An 18,450-nucleotide genomic window follows, 5' to 3' on the forward strand; every position below is an offset into this window, starting at 1 on the left:
ACTGCAAAGAAGAAAAAATAAAACCGTCCGGCCAGAGTTGGGCAAGATTGTGACGCGACGCGTTTCATCGAAGGTTGGGCGAGGTTGGGGAGCAAAAGGACGAAACGGTATTGACGTTTCTTCATCTCATCATCATTACAGATGAAAAGGAGACAGAGCCGAAAGAAACCGTAGGAGCTGAACCGTGCGACGATCCTACTTACGAACACTGGTGCTGTGATCGTGCTAGAGGCCTAGCAGTACACCAACAAGCAGTACGATGGAAGGACCGAAACGGGACAGGGGATGCGGACCCCGAGCGCATGGGAGCAAAATATTGCTTCGCATCAGTGAACCAAAGAAATGAGTGTAGCCCGACGAGTTCCCGGTAGTGAGTAAATACACATGCCTGCATCGTTACGCTTCTGCAGATCCCCATCACTCGTCACGTGCGACGGGAGTCGGCTGGCGAATAAGTTATTTGCCTTTTTTTGTTGCTGTCGTTGTGTTGTGTATTATTATTATTATCCGATGACTTTAAGCGATCTAGTGCCATGGGTAAGATGTTGCTTAACGAACTGAAAGCCGCGCGTTACTGTCACGCGAGATGGGCCCCGTACATATTGTAACGCTGCTTGTAACGTCTGCAACTTGCAGGTACCGAAAAAAGTGGAGTGAAGGTAACGTGAACTTTGTCACTAAATGTTGTTTGATGTATTGTTAGGGTTTTTCTTTATTCGAAGTCTTAATAGTGACACCGGATGTATGTCCATTAATTCAATGATAATGACATGCTAGAAGGTATGAAGATGCATCGTATCTATTCATGTTTCTTAAACGCGTGTAGTAGTAATGTATTTGAGGATATTAGCGTTACAATGGGGCGGCCCGGTGGTGCATGTGATAAACGGCGCCAGTCCACACGAAAGGACCGGGTTCAAATCCCATCCGTACCGTCCCCCCGTAGCAAGGACTGACTATCCGGCTACGTGTTAAAAATAAGTCTAGTAAGCCAGAAATGGCCGGCGTGACCTGTAAGGTCGTTAAAGCCAAGAAGAGAGAGAGAGTGTTACAATTGCAAAAAAAAAAAGTTTTGTGTTATAATGCAAGGGTCAGCAAAGTCCGGCACGCTAGACGATTTGATTCGGCCCGCGAGAAAATTTTTGTAAGACTCGGGAAAAACAAAAAATCCAATTATCACGATATCACATTATTTTTAGTCCTGTGAATCCAAATCAACATCAATTATGTCGTATCTATATAAATTTTTTCTAAACAATTTTATCTAATCTCTTGGGTAGTAAACCATGTATCCACATGTTTTAAGATTTGTTTCAAGTATTTGACCCGCAGTTTAAGGTTAATTTTTACAGCCTTGTCCTTTTCGAGAAAACTCTGCTGACCCCTGTTATGATGGGTCTGTCTCTCTCTCTCTCTCTTGTTGGTTTTTAAAGACCTCTCAGGTCACGCCGATCAGGTGCTACGAGTTTGGCCACATTGCCACTCACTGCCGTGGGAAGGATCGGTCAAGCAAGTGTCATCGATGTGCGGAGACTAAGCACACAGGACCGTGCACCAAGGAACGGAAGTGCCTCGTCTGCAAGGGCCCGGAAGCAATCGGGCACTCGTTCGGACAGCGCAACTGCCGCCAAGTAGGAGAAGGGGTAAAAAACCGGCCTCGTCATGATTAATGTCCTTCAACAGAACCTTAATCACAGCCAGCTGGCCCAGGACATGCTGATGCAGACTGCTCGGAACGAAGGCTGCGACATAGTGTTGATCGCCGATCCATACCGGATCCCGGAGAACAACGGTAACTGGGTCGCGGATCCGACGGGCAGAGTTGCAGCAGTATCGACAGGAAGATACCCTATCCAACGCATAATCGAGAATCGGCGGGATTGCTTCGTCGTGGTCGAAATGCGTGGTATCGTTTTCTGCTCCGTGTATCTACCTCCTGTGGGGTCCGATTTGTCAGTGGAGGATTATCGACGCAAATGGACCGAAATTGCGTCGGTGATTCCGCGGAATCGGGACACCGTGATCGGCGGGGACGTCAACGCCTGGTCAGGAGCGTGGGGGATGGAACGCAGACACAACGATGGAGAACGAGTTCATAGGGGAGCAGTGGTGATGGATGCTATGGCATCACTTGAGCTAGTCTTGTTGAACCGGGGCAACCGGCCAACCTGGAGCAACAACAGTGGCCGTAGTTCCATTATCGACGTTTCCTTCTGCAGCTCGTCTCTTCTGGGGGAAAATAACTGGCGAGTCTGCGACGAAAATCCAAGTGACCACAATACCATCAAGTTTGCGGTCGGGAGGACGACGACGCAGCGTAACCTGGGACACAGTGCACAGCAGGCTTCGGAGAGCAGATGGGCAACCCGGTATTTCAACAAGGACTTGTTCGTTGAAATGTTGGGGTCACTGGACATCTACAACCGCACCCTCTTGGCGGACGAGTTGACAGAGGCAATGTCAACCGCCTGCGACGCGACGATGCCGAGATTGCCAGCAGCACGGGGAGGACGACGATCGGTGTACTGGTGGAATGACGAGATTTCCCAGTTACGTCGCACTTACATCGGGATGCGGAGAAGACTCAGGCGAGCCCGAACGGAAGAGCAGCGACTGGATCGGCGTCCGGCGTACACAGCAGCGAGAGCAGCACTGGAGCAAGCGGTCAAGCGGAGCAAGAAGGAGCAGGGCGATCAACTTCCGGAACAGCTGGGGCCCCACGGATTCGGGCCAGGCTACAAAATCCGGAGGCAGATGTGGCAAGGAGCCCGAGTACCGATGGAACGGGATCCAGCCAAGCTGCAGCACATCGTCGGCGAACTTTTTCCGGTGCAACCGCCCATGGAATGGCCCACGGCAACAGGATTGACGGACGAGGACACGGCACGGGATGCCGTTACCGAGGGTGAGCTGGTGAGCATTGCAAAATCGCTCAATCCCCAGCGTGCCCCAGGAGACGACAACATTCCGAACGTGGCCTTGATTGCGGCGATGACGGCGTTTCCACGCGTCTTCATGAGAACGTTCCAGCATTACATCGATTCCGGCCACTTCCCCATCGAATGGAAGAGGCAACGGCTAGTGCTGTTCTCGAAGGCCGGGAAACCACCCGGAGAATCATCGTCGTACCGGCCAATCTGCTTGCTGAGTGTTCTGGGAAAAGTGTTGGAGCGACTCATACAGCGCAGACTTACGGAGCATCTGGATGCTACGGGCGGTCTCGCTGATGCCCAATACGGATTCAGGAAAGGACGTTCAACCATGGATGCCATCAACAGGGTGATTGCCAACGGAAGGGTTGCGCTCGACAAGAAGCGCAGGGGCGATCGACTGTGTGCGATGGTGACAATCGACGTGAAGAACGCCTTCAACACGGCCAACTGGACAGCGATCGGAGCAGCTCTGCAGCGAAGGAACACGCCACCGTACCTCCAGGCGTTGCTGCGGAACTACTTCACGAATCGCACGCTCCACTACGAAACGGATGAAGGAATGGTCTCGCTACCAGTATCGGCAGGTGTCCCGCAGGGTTCGGTTCTAGGGCCAACACTGTGGAATGTTATGTACGATGACCTTCTTCGTTTGGAGCTGTTCGGAAAGCGTGCGGACATTATAGGGTTTGCTGACGATGTGGCGTTCACCCTTATCGGGAGGGACCCGCAGGAAATCAGCAACCTTGCTACGAGGAACCTGGAGATGATCGAGCGTTGGATGGATGGAGTGGGATTGAAGCTGGCCCATCAAAAGACCGGCTACATGATCTTCTGCACTCATCACAACCCGCAGGTAGGTCAACTACGTGCGGGGGGACACACGATCGTATCCACGGAATCGCTCAAGTACCTGGGGGTCGAGCTCTGCCGCAAACAGCACCACGGTCGGCATTTGGAGAAGGTTTGCAGCAAGGCATCACGTATCACGAATGTCTTGACCGCTCTGATGCCGAATAAGTGTGGCCCAAAAAGCAGCAGAAGGAGACCCTTGGTTAACGTTGGGAATAGCATTGTCCGTTACGCGGCACCATCGTGGGGACGGACGCTTCTTCAGAAGGACGTTCACCGGACCACGGTTCAGAGGGCGCACCGCACAGGAGTTCTTCGAGTGGCCAGTGCCTTCCAAACGGTCTCCTACGATGCCGCTTGCGTGGTCGCAAGCACTATCCCGTTAGTCCTTCTCCTAGAGGAGGACATCCGCTGCCACGACGAAAAGGTAGCGAGGGGAAGTCCAGGACCAGACATACGAAAGCGGCAAAGGGAAGAGACCATGGGACGCTGGCAACAACAATGGACAGCCGGAGCGGGGCAGCCGAGATCGCCGGGGATGAGGACGAGGAGAATTATCCCGGACATTATGTCCTGGGTAAATCGCAAGCACGGAGAAATTGATTTTTATCTCTCTCAACTCTTTACAGGGCATGGGTTTCTCCGGAGCTACTTCGTCGACAAAGGCATCCTCGACGGCTCGCCAAACTGCCCGGTGTGTGAACACCAAGTGGAAGATGTCGACCACGTAATGTTCCACTGTCCACGGTTTGCTCGAACCCAACACGAGATGCAGCAGCAGAGCCGCACCCGCTTGACGATAGAAAATCTTGCAGCGGAAATGTGTGCCAACAGCAACACATGGGAAGCAGTCCGGACCGCCGCAAGGACCATCTTCAGAAACCTCCAAGTGAGATGGAATGAGGAAAGTCCACCTACGGCCAGACGGAGACGACAACAACGACGGCGGAACACGGAACAAACGGGACAGCAACAGCTGCCGCCGTGACCGCACCAAAGGATGACGACAACGGAAGCAGCAGCAGCAGCAACGAGTAACCAGAGCAGCAGCAGGAGCTAGACCCCACCGGAAGTAGCGGCTACGGACGGGCGGAATTAAGCAGCAGCAGCGGAAGGAAGGCACGAAGCAGCAGCAGCAGCTGAGACAACTAGGACGGATGACGCAGTAGCAGCATTGGAAAGCAGCAGCGCGTCAACAGGATGGGTGCATCGCACAAACGTTCCTGCATGGAGTACTACGCACATCAAGCGCATCGGCAGGGTTCGGATCAGGTCGAGGAGTGGTTTAGTTAGGGTCCCATCGGCTGCCGGATCCGCTTCACGGGCCCAGCGTCACGATGAATCCCACATAACCCATCTCGGAGGGATTGGCTTGTAGCCGCAAGCCGCCCTTCGAGGTGGGTACCTTTTGAAGGTTCCCTCCCCGTTAACAAAAAAAAAAAAAAAAAAAAAAAAAAAAAAAAAAAAAAGGTCACGCCGATCATTTCTGGCTTACTGGACTTATTTTTATCTCGTTGCCGGATAGTCAGTCCTTGCTACATTGGGACGGTTCGGATGGGATTCGAACCCGGTCCTGCTAGCTAAGTGGACCGACGCCGTTTATCACATATACCACCGGGCCGCCCCCGTTCTCATTAGCTTATCTTCAGCCTTATCTTAGTTAAGTTTAGAGAGTATATAGGGAGTTTTAGAGTTAAATATAAAAAAACCCACAAAGAATTATTATCTTACATAACTACCTAATCTGTCTAAAGCTAACTTATAAACTATAATATAACACCTAAGTAATTGAAAAAGTTCAGGGCGAGTGCTTCTATGACATTTGTTGCTATAATTGTAGTTCAACTTTGTTTTGTAGTTTTCTATCATCATCGTGTATAGAATTATAACAATATTTTCCGATTTTGATGTGCTCTTTAAATGATAAACGTTTATCTAGGATGACGCCATATTTTACTTTATTACGCCAAACCACAGATGTTTCGTTTATCTTTAAGTCATGTTTAGGGAGTCTTCGGCTGATGTTTCTTGTGAAACATATTGCTTCTGTTTTTGTACCGTTTATTAAAGTTTCCATTTACGACAGTATTTCGTGTATGGAGTTAATGCTCTATTCAGTGTTCTTCTGATTGTTGTCGGATGTTTAGCCGTTGAAGTTAATGCTAGATCGTCGACGTATAAATATTGAATAAAATTTTTAATTTTTGGAATATTCGAAGTAAAGATATTGAACCACAAAGGGGAGTGTATACTACCTTACGGTACTCCAACTAAAGGTGTAAATTTAGAAGACTTATTGTTTGATGTATGAAATCTGTTTTCCCTATTCAAACGGGAAGACTGAATTAATTTGATTAGCGCAGTTGGATAACGGAATGGAATTAATTTGTACAAAACAACTTTGTGCCATATGCTTTCCCGCTGTCTAGTAGAACCATTGCTGTGAACTATTCGGTTAATCTACTGTTCTTGATGGCATTGATAAGCCTGGGTAGCTGATGCGTTGTTGACATACCAGGTTAGAAGCCAAACTGTGAAGTTAGTATAATGTTGTGTTCTATTGTATGATGGTAGATTCATGTAGTAATCAGTTTATCAAATATTTTACCATCACAGCTAAGCAAGCTTATTGGTCTTCCCCAATCGGTGAAGATTTATTTTTGCCTAATTTGGGGATGGCTTTTAGTTGGGATTGGTTCCAATCGTTGGGGAAATATCCGCGGTTTTAAACGCCGTTCGTTGAGCTATTGAAAACTAAGTTCAAGTAAATAATAGCTTAGTGATTTTTTTTCAGGCATATGTTGTTTATGTAGTTAGGGCCTGTTGCTTTCCTTAAGCGCGTGCTCTATAGGCTTTTATGTTTATTTGCTATGAATGTTTTATATTTTATAGTAAAAACGTTACACTTTTCCATTTCCTATAAGGTACCTTGGTATTTTTACTTTTCTTCAAGCAACATTTAAAAATAAACAAACAAAAAAAAGGACCATCGAGTAGCAAACATTGTTCAAATGTTACACAATATGTGACGAGCATAATGCCCTTTAACGTTTGTTGCCATGCTGCTGCTACTACTCTACGCACATCCACTACTTTGTGGAGGAACTTTGCCATGCGGAAACACCCCCCCCCCCCCCCCCCCCCCACCCCCCGCGAAACATCCCTTCCGTAGCTCGATCATGTATGCATCAACGAGTAAAAAGGGAAGGAAAAACTTATTACAAACTTAAAACCAACAACCACACTAACCACCTTTCATCACCATACAGAGGGCACTTCGAAGAAGGTCTCGAGCAAGGGAAAATCATCACCATCCTATCCATCCCTTGGGAGGACACGGTCAGATGGAAGGGGGGACGGCTTAGTTTGGGATGCATTCCGTTCCGTTGCGTGAAACGAGCAAGCCGTCAAACATTCGTTTAAATTCAATCAAGCGAAGGAACTTTTGACCTGCTCAAAGGATGTAACTTTCCACAAGCCGTCCGTCTATGCTTGCCCTCGTCGAAAAACTGTGCGAATTTTCCACAAGCCAGGTGGAATGGATCGTTTTTCGGGCGGAGTGGAGAATGTAAAGCTGTTACGTTACGGCACGCTAACAAGCTTTCAATCAGTGGAGTCATCCGCTTAGTGACCCCAGAACTAAGCGAAAACATTTGCAAACGCATTTTGTACAACGTCTCAGTTGTCTCGCTTGCGTGAAAGTGAGTTCCCTTTTGGGGTGGTGTGGTCGGTGTGGTTACTTCTTAAATTACGTTTTTGCCGTAAATACTTGTGCAGAGCTGAGCTAGAACAGCGGGTGCTTGATTTTTTGCTATTGTCCCCCTTCTACGCGATAGTCATAAATTATTGCACGAAACGACGTCAAAACTTACCGAGAATTTCCACCGTGTGCACCTGGTCCTTATTGACCTTGTCGCTGATCTGACAGACATAGTCACCGGCATCCTGTGGTTCCAGTTCGGAAATCTCCAGATTATACCCGTTGACAAGCCGTATCCGCTCATCACGGGTTACCATCAGCTGCGAGGCGGTAAGCACATTCGAGCCTCGTCGCCACAGCAGAACGAGCGTTCCTGTAAGAAGAGACCGTGAGACGATAATTAATAAGATTTATGTCGCTGTGGCTGCGTGTCCAATGTTTTTGGCTTGACGTGTCGTACAAGTCCCCCCGGGTGGAGGAGGGAGGTTTTGCTCGAAAGCTCCTACCAGCAATTGATATTCCATCTGTGTGCCAGGCGAAATGGTGACGCATGCCATGGCTATGAAATGAGGAAAACTCGCGTAACACCCGGTTTGGCGTGAAGCAGCTTCAAAGCACATCTTTGTCTTTAAGTGCCAGTATACACGGAACATACGAGCTTAAACGCATTTTTAATGCTAACCGGAAAAGAATACCCACCCAAGGGTGATTCCATGCGGGATTTAACGCGGGAAGGATTCACCAGTTTCCCACGAGAGGCGTCAATGTGCGTTGCGTGAAATCATTTTTTCTCGTGCGATGGTATGATGCTCGTGATGAGCTATATCACACATTGGGAAGGAGAAAAAAAACTACACACATTTAATTTCCCTTCAAACGGGTGCAAAATTTACTCCTTCTTTCTGCCATATGTGTATCTGTTTGGTGGTTTTTGGGGAAAGAGCTCCCGGGAAAAAAAGAAGGGCAAGAAGTAAATCTCGGTTTTAGTCTTTCGAAAGCTTCTAGCGATGCTGGGTCGTAAGATGAGTTTTAGTACCGTAATTAGATTCCGAGTGGTGCGTGAGACGTATTACCGTGCCATTTTGACGCCACCACAGGAATTCACCAAACCCCTCCCCAAAAACGGGTGATGATCCGGACAGGATAAGAGCATTCGGTAACGCGCAACGAATCATTTCCTAATGACAAAAAGAGCTTGGTTTTGGTTAATGAGTTTTAACATTAGTACGTTTGTAAATGGAGTGAACGTGTGGTGACGAATGTGCTGAAAAAAGCTGAAGCTTCCTTCAGCGTACGTAATTACACTCACTGACAGTGATAATCGGGCAAAAGTTGCAATTTTTCTTATACAAAAAATGGAAGATTCTTTAACTATTTATAACTAAAAATGTATTTGAAATAAAATTAGCATTAACATCAGTTTACATTAGCTGACTAACAGAATGTAACATACTTTAAATTATCGGACTTGGATTTATTAGCACTGGTTATTACTTCACTATTACATTACTTTTACTTTACGTTGAATGTAAAGTTTTCACTTATATGTTGAAGTCATCAAAGTCTTATTTTGGGCAGGGGGACTCTCGATGCTCTTGACATTTGGAACACAAAGTTTTGCTGCTAGTAACCCAGTTCTGCCGAGTCTAACGATTTTGGTTTAATTTATACTCCAAGTTGAGACTGTGTACATGGTTTTACATAAGTGCTTTTGTATTAAATGTTTCCTATTTCAGTGATTCTATTCGCTTGCAATCGTTATTATTTGCAGCTGATTAAACATTGGTAATGAATTTTGGGTTGTTCAAGCTTTGTTTCCAGCCTTTTATTTGATCTGCTTTCTATCTTTGTTTATAAGAAATCGTTCGTTAGTTTTTGGGATATCTTGATTTTATGGTTTTGTCCTTTTGGACATATGCATCCTGTTTAGATTATGTTTATGATTATGATTATGATTCTACCGTTTCTACTCCATAACTAAGATATGTTTTTTTTAGTTTTGTGAAGTACTTTGTTTTGTATTTTATGGCTTCTATAAAAATGTTCTTCGAGTTGTTGGTGGTCTTTTTGTTTTGTCTGCGCGAAGGGTTTTTTCAAGGGGCCTTGTCGGCCTATACCTATGTATATAGTTTATTAAAATTTGAACGAATTGTTTTGCACAGCAAAAGCATACAGCAAACTCCTAAACTTTCCTAAACTGTACCAATCCTAAAAATATATATTGTCTTTTCAGAATTTATGCTACAAGAAGAGCATAAGTACCTTAAAGCCTTAGTTCAAGGTACATAGAATATTACGTTGAACGATTCCTGTAATTTTACCTCAATAGGGAAGGAGAAGAAAAAAAATACTTATTTCTCTCAACGTACCACACATAAACAAGGATTAATATTTTTGACCAACAGATTACCGCCACTATGTTGAGTCTTTTAAAACTCCTCCAAACCATAGGACCACATGGCTTAGCCAATGCAAAAAAGGTAGATTTTTGCTTTGGAAGTTGTATGTTGTTTGGATAGCTTGAAGAACAAAAAAAAATCTTTTCCCCACAGGATGAGAAAGATGCAATCGCAATGTTTCCGCTATTTCCACACCAACCACAGATAGGTGATGGTGATGTTAATAGTGGATTGCCACGTAGAATTGCTTTTCCGATTCCAATCCAAACACACTGCCGTACCCTCATCGCTCAACCATCGAATAAGGGTTGGAAAGTGTTGGAAGTTACAGGCCCATTTCCACCCAAGCACCCACCCTCCGAGAAACTTGCCGGAAATTACGGAACACGCTCGTAGACGCAGACTGGAGAGTAAAATGCATGCGGTGAGAGTATGTTTGTGCATCGTTATGCGAGCAGATTGTCATTTGCGGTTTTGCGTTCGACTTTTTGTGGTTTCCCGATCGACATTGGGTGGGTGTGGGGATAACGGGTGAAAGAGTGAAAATTCCATTTGTGGGTACTGTCGAAGTTTAACCTTTTTTATTTTTTTGCTATTTCCATAGTTAAACTTTCCTCGTGTGCTTCTTTTCTTGTTGGCTGTAAGGATTTTGCTAGTCAAAAGCCGGCGTTCCGAGTATCACGGCATTGTCTGATCCACCATATTTGCTCGGGCTAAATCGCATCGCACTAATTCCTCTTATCCTTAAAACATTTCTCGCTACTGATTGGGAACAGTAGGTGGTACCCGTTTCGAGTTGACCTTCTACCCAGCAGGAATTTTACCCGCTTGATTCAGAGGTGGGAAAGGGGGGGGGGGGGGCAGTTCGGAAATGGAACTTTTCGACCAAATTACTGGAAAATTATGATTCGACAGAAAATTGGAAAAGTTTCCAGTTTGAAAATAAGGCGCACGGGGAGAAAGAGAGGGAGAGAGGGAAGATGAAAAAAATGGAGTGCAAGAATGGCACAAAAACCGCGTAAACTCACCCTCTAAAAGCTAACCACTGACTTGCCAATTTCGCACAAAAGCAACTTTCTTTCTTTGCTACTTGTGTCTTCCCTTTTCCCAGTTTTGCAGATGAATACCGGAAGCTTTACCGAACCAAACCCCTCACTAGCTGGTACGGTTTCTCTCTCACAACCATAGTAAAACGAAATCGAAAAGCTTTCTTTGTTGTCAATAGTCTTCGGATGTTTTTTTTCGCCTATTTTCTTTTGCATTAAGCAAAAAAAAAAACAGTAACAATATAAGAACATCACTGCCTTATGCTGTCGCTTTCAGCTTGTTGCGGTACAGTTTCGTTTGTTTGATGTGCTTTTTTCAATGCATTTTTTGAATTCTCAAGCAAAAGAATTGTTGCGCGAAACAGATTGTACATTCATGGCAAAAGCTAGACCCCGGTTGATGGTTTGGCGACGGACAACCAAGGTCCAAACTTTTGTAATGTGTTGAGCAAAGTAAGAAAAGGAAAAAAAAATAAAAATTACACCATCGAAGCTTTGCTAGGCAAATTCTTGACCACAGCAAAATTCTTCACCATAACGGAAAACTTTCCAATTCCTACCGAACGAAAATAAACATAATGAAACTGTGCAAAACCGAAAACACAAAGCGAAAACACAACCCATGAACAACTAATCTTGCATTTTTCTTTTTCCCTTTTTCTGAATCAAGGAACGATACAACAGTTTTCCTACCGAAATGTGGCCATGATTTAAGTGGACTGGTTTCACGAATGTTATTTTGATTCAAAAATTATGAGACCCACAAAAAAGAGATATTCCAACAATTCAACGGTACTCTCGCGTGGTGGGAAGAAACATTTGCAAGAATAACAATCGAAACAATTTAATTGCAAATGCCGCTTTGCCTTAGAGAGAAACCATATCTCTGGTTAACTGAAGCTAGCAACGAGGTGAAAAGTAAAAGTTTCCTCACCACCGAAACATTCAGCGCCCACCGGAAAACCGTACGTTGCCATTCGTTTGCAAAAGGCAACCATCGAATCGTGTGGGTGAACCACTTTAGGACGTTAATTTGGGACGGCAACAACAAACGGCCGTTCCTTTTCCGTTTGTGTCCAGCTGTGTCTACTCAAGTGCCCATCATTTCCACTTTTATCTTTTCTTCTTGAGGCGTGCACACAACGCGGCACGCCAAAATTGATGTTGGCCGAGGAAAAGTTTTATGCCTTCGGTTTTTGTGTGCGATTCACAATCGTTGTTTGTTTGCCCCGTTGTTCGAGTGTATCCGGATGCTTTCTCCGGATGGGGTTTTATGGGCAGAATGGAAAACTTAATGCTTCGCAACCGCCAGCATGTAACTCACTGGAACCACAGCCCAATGGATGCGAAGCCATGCAACACTAACCACACAATAAAAGAAAACTCTTGGCCCATCAAGCTGTTTAGGCTTGATCTCGTGTATCGTAACACATATGTGTTTGGCGAAAAAAGACGAAGCAGTTGCAACGACAAGTAACGACAGAGATTTGAGAAAATCTATAGCCTTGGGGAAACGACGTTTGAGCATTCCTTCAGAACTCAAAACATCAGGAACCCACGGGAGGTTTTTTGAGGAAAACTTGGCCTATCGACAAAAACCTAAAATACTTTTTCAGACAATTTTTGAGGAATCGATTTGACAGTTCCAATGCCTCAGCTGTTCAGAATGAAAGCAAAACATACTTTTTTTTTAATTCAAATACATGCTGAAGAACTAAAATTCACATTAATTATAATTTACCACTTGATTTGTTTCTGTGATGGTGAATTGTTCCTTCATTGCACAGTGTGTGACACGCGATGAGTGATTGTTTGTGCGTCCAAATTTGAGGAAAACCTCAAACGCCCACGGGGGCTTTTGAGATGGTTTTTGAGAGAATTGAGTAACTGAGGAAGTTTTAGGGAAAGTCTCAACCCCGCGGCTTATGTTGTCACAAACCAGGAATACGCAGCGTATGATCAAATTATTGATCACCGATTTGCAAGATTCATTAAAATGTTTGTCGCTCGGTGTTATTCCCAGACCCTAATAGACATTTACTTTGTTTATATAATTGAATCAAATTTTACTTGGAAAAGTTTCGTACTGCTTAACATACTCAACACTGTTGGCCATCATTTCACACTATTACATTTGCAAAGGAAAACGAATCATAACGAATCATGTGGAGTGAGATTTTTATTAAAGGATGCTGGACAGAAAGCTGCTCGGGTTATTTCGGAAATTCTTGCTGAATTTTCTCCTTGAATCCGTAGAGCACTAAATTCGATAAAAAGAAAAAAAGAGATATACTCACGCACATACATAAAGGCGGATTGTGAAGCATTCTCGTAAATCTTTTACGGATATCAACGTGTATTGATCCGGACCTGAAAAGCTTCGGCTTTTCATGGTCGATTGATGACCATATTGATAGCTAATTCCGGTCGCTTCATTCGGTACTCCGCTCCGACTGGTACCAGGTTAGCTGGACATATGGTTAATCTAGCACTATGCACACACATCCGATGGACAGATCAATTGCCAAGGTGAAGGATATTTCTAGGAATTAATGAGCACAACGCTAGTTTAAGTGCACGGTACCGTTTGTGATCCACTATTTGCGATATTCTGGAGTTTGTGACGTAGTCTCGTTTTGTTGTGTAACGACGATATAGACCAACACAGTTGAAGGATTACTAGAAAGCATTATTCTCCCCCAACAACGGGACCCTCAACCAACGAATTCAAACTCTGTAACTCTGTCCTTCCGATGGCGTTGCGTAGTAATTCTAGAATTTATTAATCTTCATAGGCTAAAAACGTAATTTCGTTTCGTAGAATTCTAATTTACAAGGGAATGGTTGTACTGCGAGGAGAAAGTCACGTGTAGTAACGTATTGTTGCATATGAATATAGTCTTTCATCAAAGCTTTCGTTGCAAGGGGCAGCAACCGTTCGATACGTTTAGGTCTTGTTAGCGTATTGTTGATTTGGCTTTCGCCATTCAGCGAACTGAAACAAAGCCGACTAAAATCCTAACATCGGTTTATTGTACAGCGGATGGAAGAGTTTCTGAATGGAAGAGTTTCTTTGTTTGGTAAATTAATGGGAGAATCTTACAAGGGATCACCGTTGTATTGTAGTTGTTACGTATTTCAGGGCTATCAACCAATTTCGACGTTCAACCAATTTGAGCATTGATGTAGTGAAATTCATTGTGACGTCACTGTAACAAAGGTTTCTTAAACATAAAATTGCATGTATCAGGGTAGCACGAACAAGCAACTTATTGCATTTCAGCTTTAATTGCATTAGAAGTGATGTTTGACATTGCTATCAGTTTTTCAATCTGCTTTTAACCTTTTCCAGCCTGAATAACGATTATCAACCGCAAAGATAGACAAGAGATAGGTAAACCAAACCTTTACCGTTGCGACAGATTCGTATTCGGAATGTAAAATTTCTGAATTTAAAGCTTTTTGTAAAAAGGTTCATATCATGTAGCATCTCTTGCCATTCTATTATTAAACCAGAATCGAAAAAAAAAATCACCATAAATACTATAAAAGCCCGAACGTCACAGCTTTTTCACTAACGAAATAAATTCGACACTACTGTGACCTTTCTTACAGCTGATAGGGCCAGTGAAGAGATTAGCATCTATTGGAAACCAATAGGCGGCTCTGATTTGTTCGGCAACATATCATTTACGATATGAAAATGTGACCTTTTGTCACAAAGGCTTTGCATATAAGTCATGATTTATTAAGCATTTGAGTATCATTTTTGAGCAAATACATTACAATTCAGCAAAAAATATCCCTCCAATACATCGTAATAACCAGTAAAAATCCCTCAATTAAATTTGGTTTTAATTCTGCAGATTATCTTAGTTTGTACCACAATTTTAAGGGCTTTTCTACTAATAATTATAAAAAACATATTGCATTATTTTTTTAAACATCGTTTAAAAGTTTCCGGAAGCAATTGAGCTATCACGAATAAAATTGCTGATTCCAGTTACCTTCCAGAAACATTTGCTACCAACCCTAAATCCATTTATTTGCTCGCTATCCTGGAATCAGTTTGAAATGCTTGAGTTAGTAGATTTCTTCGTCAACTTAATTTTCTAACGAAAGGGTTCCTTCCTTCACGATTGCCTAAGGGGAATGGACGATAACAGATACAAGCGCACAAAATGAAGTAAACGTTTGCATGCTTCAACGCAGTAAATCTTCGCGTAAGTTGCTATCGTAATTGACTACGATTTCTTACCAACCCTGTGGGCATTTGGCGCGAGAAAACGTGTAGCAAACCCTTGCCCTGACACGGCGTTGCCACGTGGCAGAGACAACCGCAGAAGTGCATCGTGAGTGAGGGAGCTGGTGGAATCATTACTACAGCATGCGAAAAGATACGAAACGTAAAAGAAACACATCTGTAGAAATTCAGATTCCAATTTGCAACAACCTTACAGTTGATGTTTTACCATTATCAAAGAACTAACAGCAAACTAACTATTGCCGGCGAAACTGGTGATCAAATGCTTCTATGGGAAACGGTTAAAATGTCCTATTAAAGCAATGTGTTGCACTACTTCAATGCTGTAACACTTCGCTTTGAAGTGATTCTGATTTAATTAAATAGTGGGATGCATTTTTTTCCAATGTTCCAACGTGCTAAATGCATACCATTATAACGATAGTAACTTAGCAACGTCGGAGTGTAATTTCTCTCAAACGCATACAATTAACAGTTATTTACATGTTGGTACACAAGCAAAAATAAATCAAACATGAGCTAGAAAAAGAAAATATACCTGAATGTAAGCAACTCGTTGGGGTTGTTCAGGTTATGGGTTATATATTTTATGAACTTGCCTTAAATACTGGAAAACGTGATGTGTTTGAGTTCGTTTCTCTATTGCTTCTTCTTTTAAAGCCTCACAATCTAGACTTTATTTTTTTTACCCCTTAGAAGGACAGTCAGTTCAGCCCACAAGGGTACAGTCTGGAAGAGATTTAGTACCGATTCCGTCATGTCAAGACCGGCGAAGTTACCATTTACAATATTATTACAGCTTGCTCAATATCTCGTGAATTATAAGAAGGGTGTTTAATTCAAAATCATTTAGCTTAAGACATACCAATTAAATGTTTTGCAACTTATGGTTATTATTTACTAACTAATAATTACTATTAATTATGATTATATATAATTAGTTATGGACAGTGATGAACAACAAAGAACAATCTATGATGAAAATAGGATCAAATTTAATTTTAAATTTTTTTGTTTAAGCCAAACTGAATTTTCAGGAATGGTTCAAGCATTACGTAACGCAAAAATGTGAATTTTCGGACCCTCTGTCTCTGTATTGTGTCTGTCTCTTTATTGTAACAGAACGTAACGCTGAAAACATTCCTGCTCTATTATTTACGCAAACATATTTTATATGTTTACATAATTCAATTTTCGTGTCGTCGCGATTCTTCCCAGTTCACTCAACCTAAGTGTACGCAGGACATGATTATGTTTTCGTCCGTCTTTCTTTTGTGCTGCTTTTTTGACAGACCCAACACCATGTTCCTTGGGAAGCCTTGTTGAGCGTACACATATTCTTACAAAACCAGCTTTTTTTGCTATACGGAGTGGATGCTCACTTGGTGTCAAGGAATCGTTTCTGGAGTTTTTTTTAAACGATCACGGGGAAATTGAAATCGGGCCATACCATGCTACTAAATCTGGATATTTAGTAGTTTGTTATTTTATGTAACGTAGCACAAATTTGAAACCCCTTTCCTCTATGTGTAACAAATTGTAACGCTGGCAGTAACCCCGCTAAGTAAGCCTATTCCTCCTCTTCACTTAACGACCTTAGATGTTAGGCCGGCCATTTCTGGATTACTAGACTTTCCATGCAATCGTAGAGTCAGTCCATGCAACGGAGGAACATGGTCCGGATGGGATTTGATACCCGATCATGTTTTATGAAACCATCGCCGTTTAACACATACACCACCGGCATGCCCCTTCCAGTGTAACGTAATAGTGGAATGATCCATAAGCTTCCTTTTTTTCGCAAAAGGAAAAAAAAAACAAGAAACACATTTAAAAAATGTATAAATATGCATTTCCTTGAAATTTAATCATGCTTTCTTGTGCCATGACAAGAAAAGCGCGTAATAGTTCTAAAACAAACTTTGTCCATCCTTCACCAAACAGTACTTGGTGGGTTGATTTTTCTCTCGCTGCAAATGCTTCCTTTTGCATCATCTCTCTAAGGAGTCTGAAACAGGAACAATGGTGAATAAAAAAGTGCACAAGAAAAGTAGGAAGGTTTTGTGATGCGACCAAAGAACAAGAGCAAGGGAAAAAAAACTAATTTCACGCTTGATGAACACGGAAACATGTGTCTCGCGACGTTGTATTGCTTCATTTTGCTTCCTGCTTTCCAGCAGGAAACACTTTGGCTTGTAACGCTTTTTAAAGCGAAAGTAAAGAATACAGTAGACGCTATAGGAGCAACATTTTCTACTCGAATTCACTCAATATCCTTCCGCATGTTTTCTCTTTTCGTATTTTTTCTATTTTTTTTCTTTCACCCCGGGTTTTGCTAAGAAGCAGCTTTTGAGACCTTGAGCAAGTGAAGAAAATCGCTCCAACCAACTATCTCTATTTAGCTCCATTGTCTGACACGAAAGCTTGTGGAAGCAGGTCGGGCACGTGTTAGCATCGGGGGGTGGTTGTGGATAATGCTTCTTCTGCAACACCGGGTCGCAACCATATCAGGTGTCAACCGAAACTGCCGGCACTATCCCCGACCGACACACTAAAGCCCATCTGTGTCCATATATCCATGGTTCTACACTGGTTCGCTGCTTCGTCCGAGGGAAAAACTTTTCTACTTTCCTACCACAAAGTTTCAACACACCAGACGGTACGCAGGCCGTTGTAGGAAGCTTTCCGAAATCAGTACCCGCTCTATGGCATTTCTTGTACGTTGTCACGAACGCAACATACCCGGGTTGGTGGGGTTCAAAATTTGTTCAACAATTTTTCCACCCATTTTTTGCCTCTATCGAGGTCTCCGTAATTACGAGTCCAAACGCGTGGAATGTATCGTTTTTGTTTGTTAGCGTCGCTTTGCCTTTCTTTTTTCGACTGGAGCGTTCGTCCTTTTCCTTTATTTCAAAATTTGGCTTAATGAGTTTTTATTTCTATTTTGACCTCGTTTCGGTGGGAAAATGTTCGCCCCGCATTTTGCATATGATGCACACGGTGTTAAAAATTGTGCTACCAAGCGATACACAAAGACTAAGCACAAAGTGCGTTTGAAATCATTTTAAAATCAAGCTAAACTGCCCTCACATTCGTTTGCACCATAAGCGGAAATGTGTTTTTAATTGAATTGTTGTGGCAAAGGCAAAAATAATTACCATTTTCAATTTGTTAATTTGTTGTGGTTTGGTTGTTTTTTTTCTTCATCTTCCAGTTATATAGTTTCAGTTTTTGGGAATTTTAAATTTTAAAGCAATTT

At 43.2% G+C, this 18,450-nt stretch overlaps 2 protein-coding genes across 6 annotated transcripts in view; both read right to left on the bottom strand.

The window, feature by feature from the left end:
- The window catches only part of LOC125762071 (uncharacterized), a 494,872-nt gene that overhangs the window by 278,236 nt on the left and 198,186 nt on the right, over positions 1-18,450 (bottom strand). The gene's annotated exons all lie outside the window — the stretch shown is intronic.
- LOC125762058 (MAM domain-containing glycosylphosphatidylinositol anchor protein 1) overlaps positions 1-18,450 on the bottom strand; it is a 222,217-nt gene that overhangs the window by 45,229 nt on the left and 158,538 nt on the right. For all 4 annotated transcript variants that reach the window (XM_049423790.1, XM_049423789.1, XM_049423791.1 and 1 more), the window contains exon 4: positions 7,655-7,855. In XM_049423790.1, the coding sequence (XP_049279747.1) occupies positions 7,655-7,855 (201 nt within the window). The remainder of the gene's footprint in view (positions 1-7,654; positions 7,856-18,450) is intronic.

The sequence above is a fragment of the Anopheles funestus genome, chromosome 2RL, assembly GCF_943734845.2.
Source record: "Anopheles funestus chromosome 2RL, idAnoFuneDA-416_04, whole genome shotgun sequence".
Classification (NCBI taxonomy): domain Eukaryota; kingdom Metazoa; phylum Arthropoda; class Insecta; order Diptera; family Culicidae; genus Anopheles; species Anopheles funestus.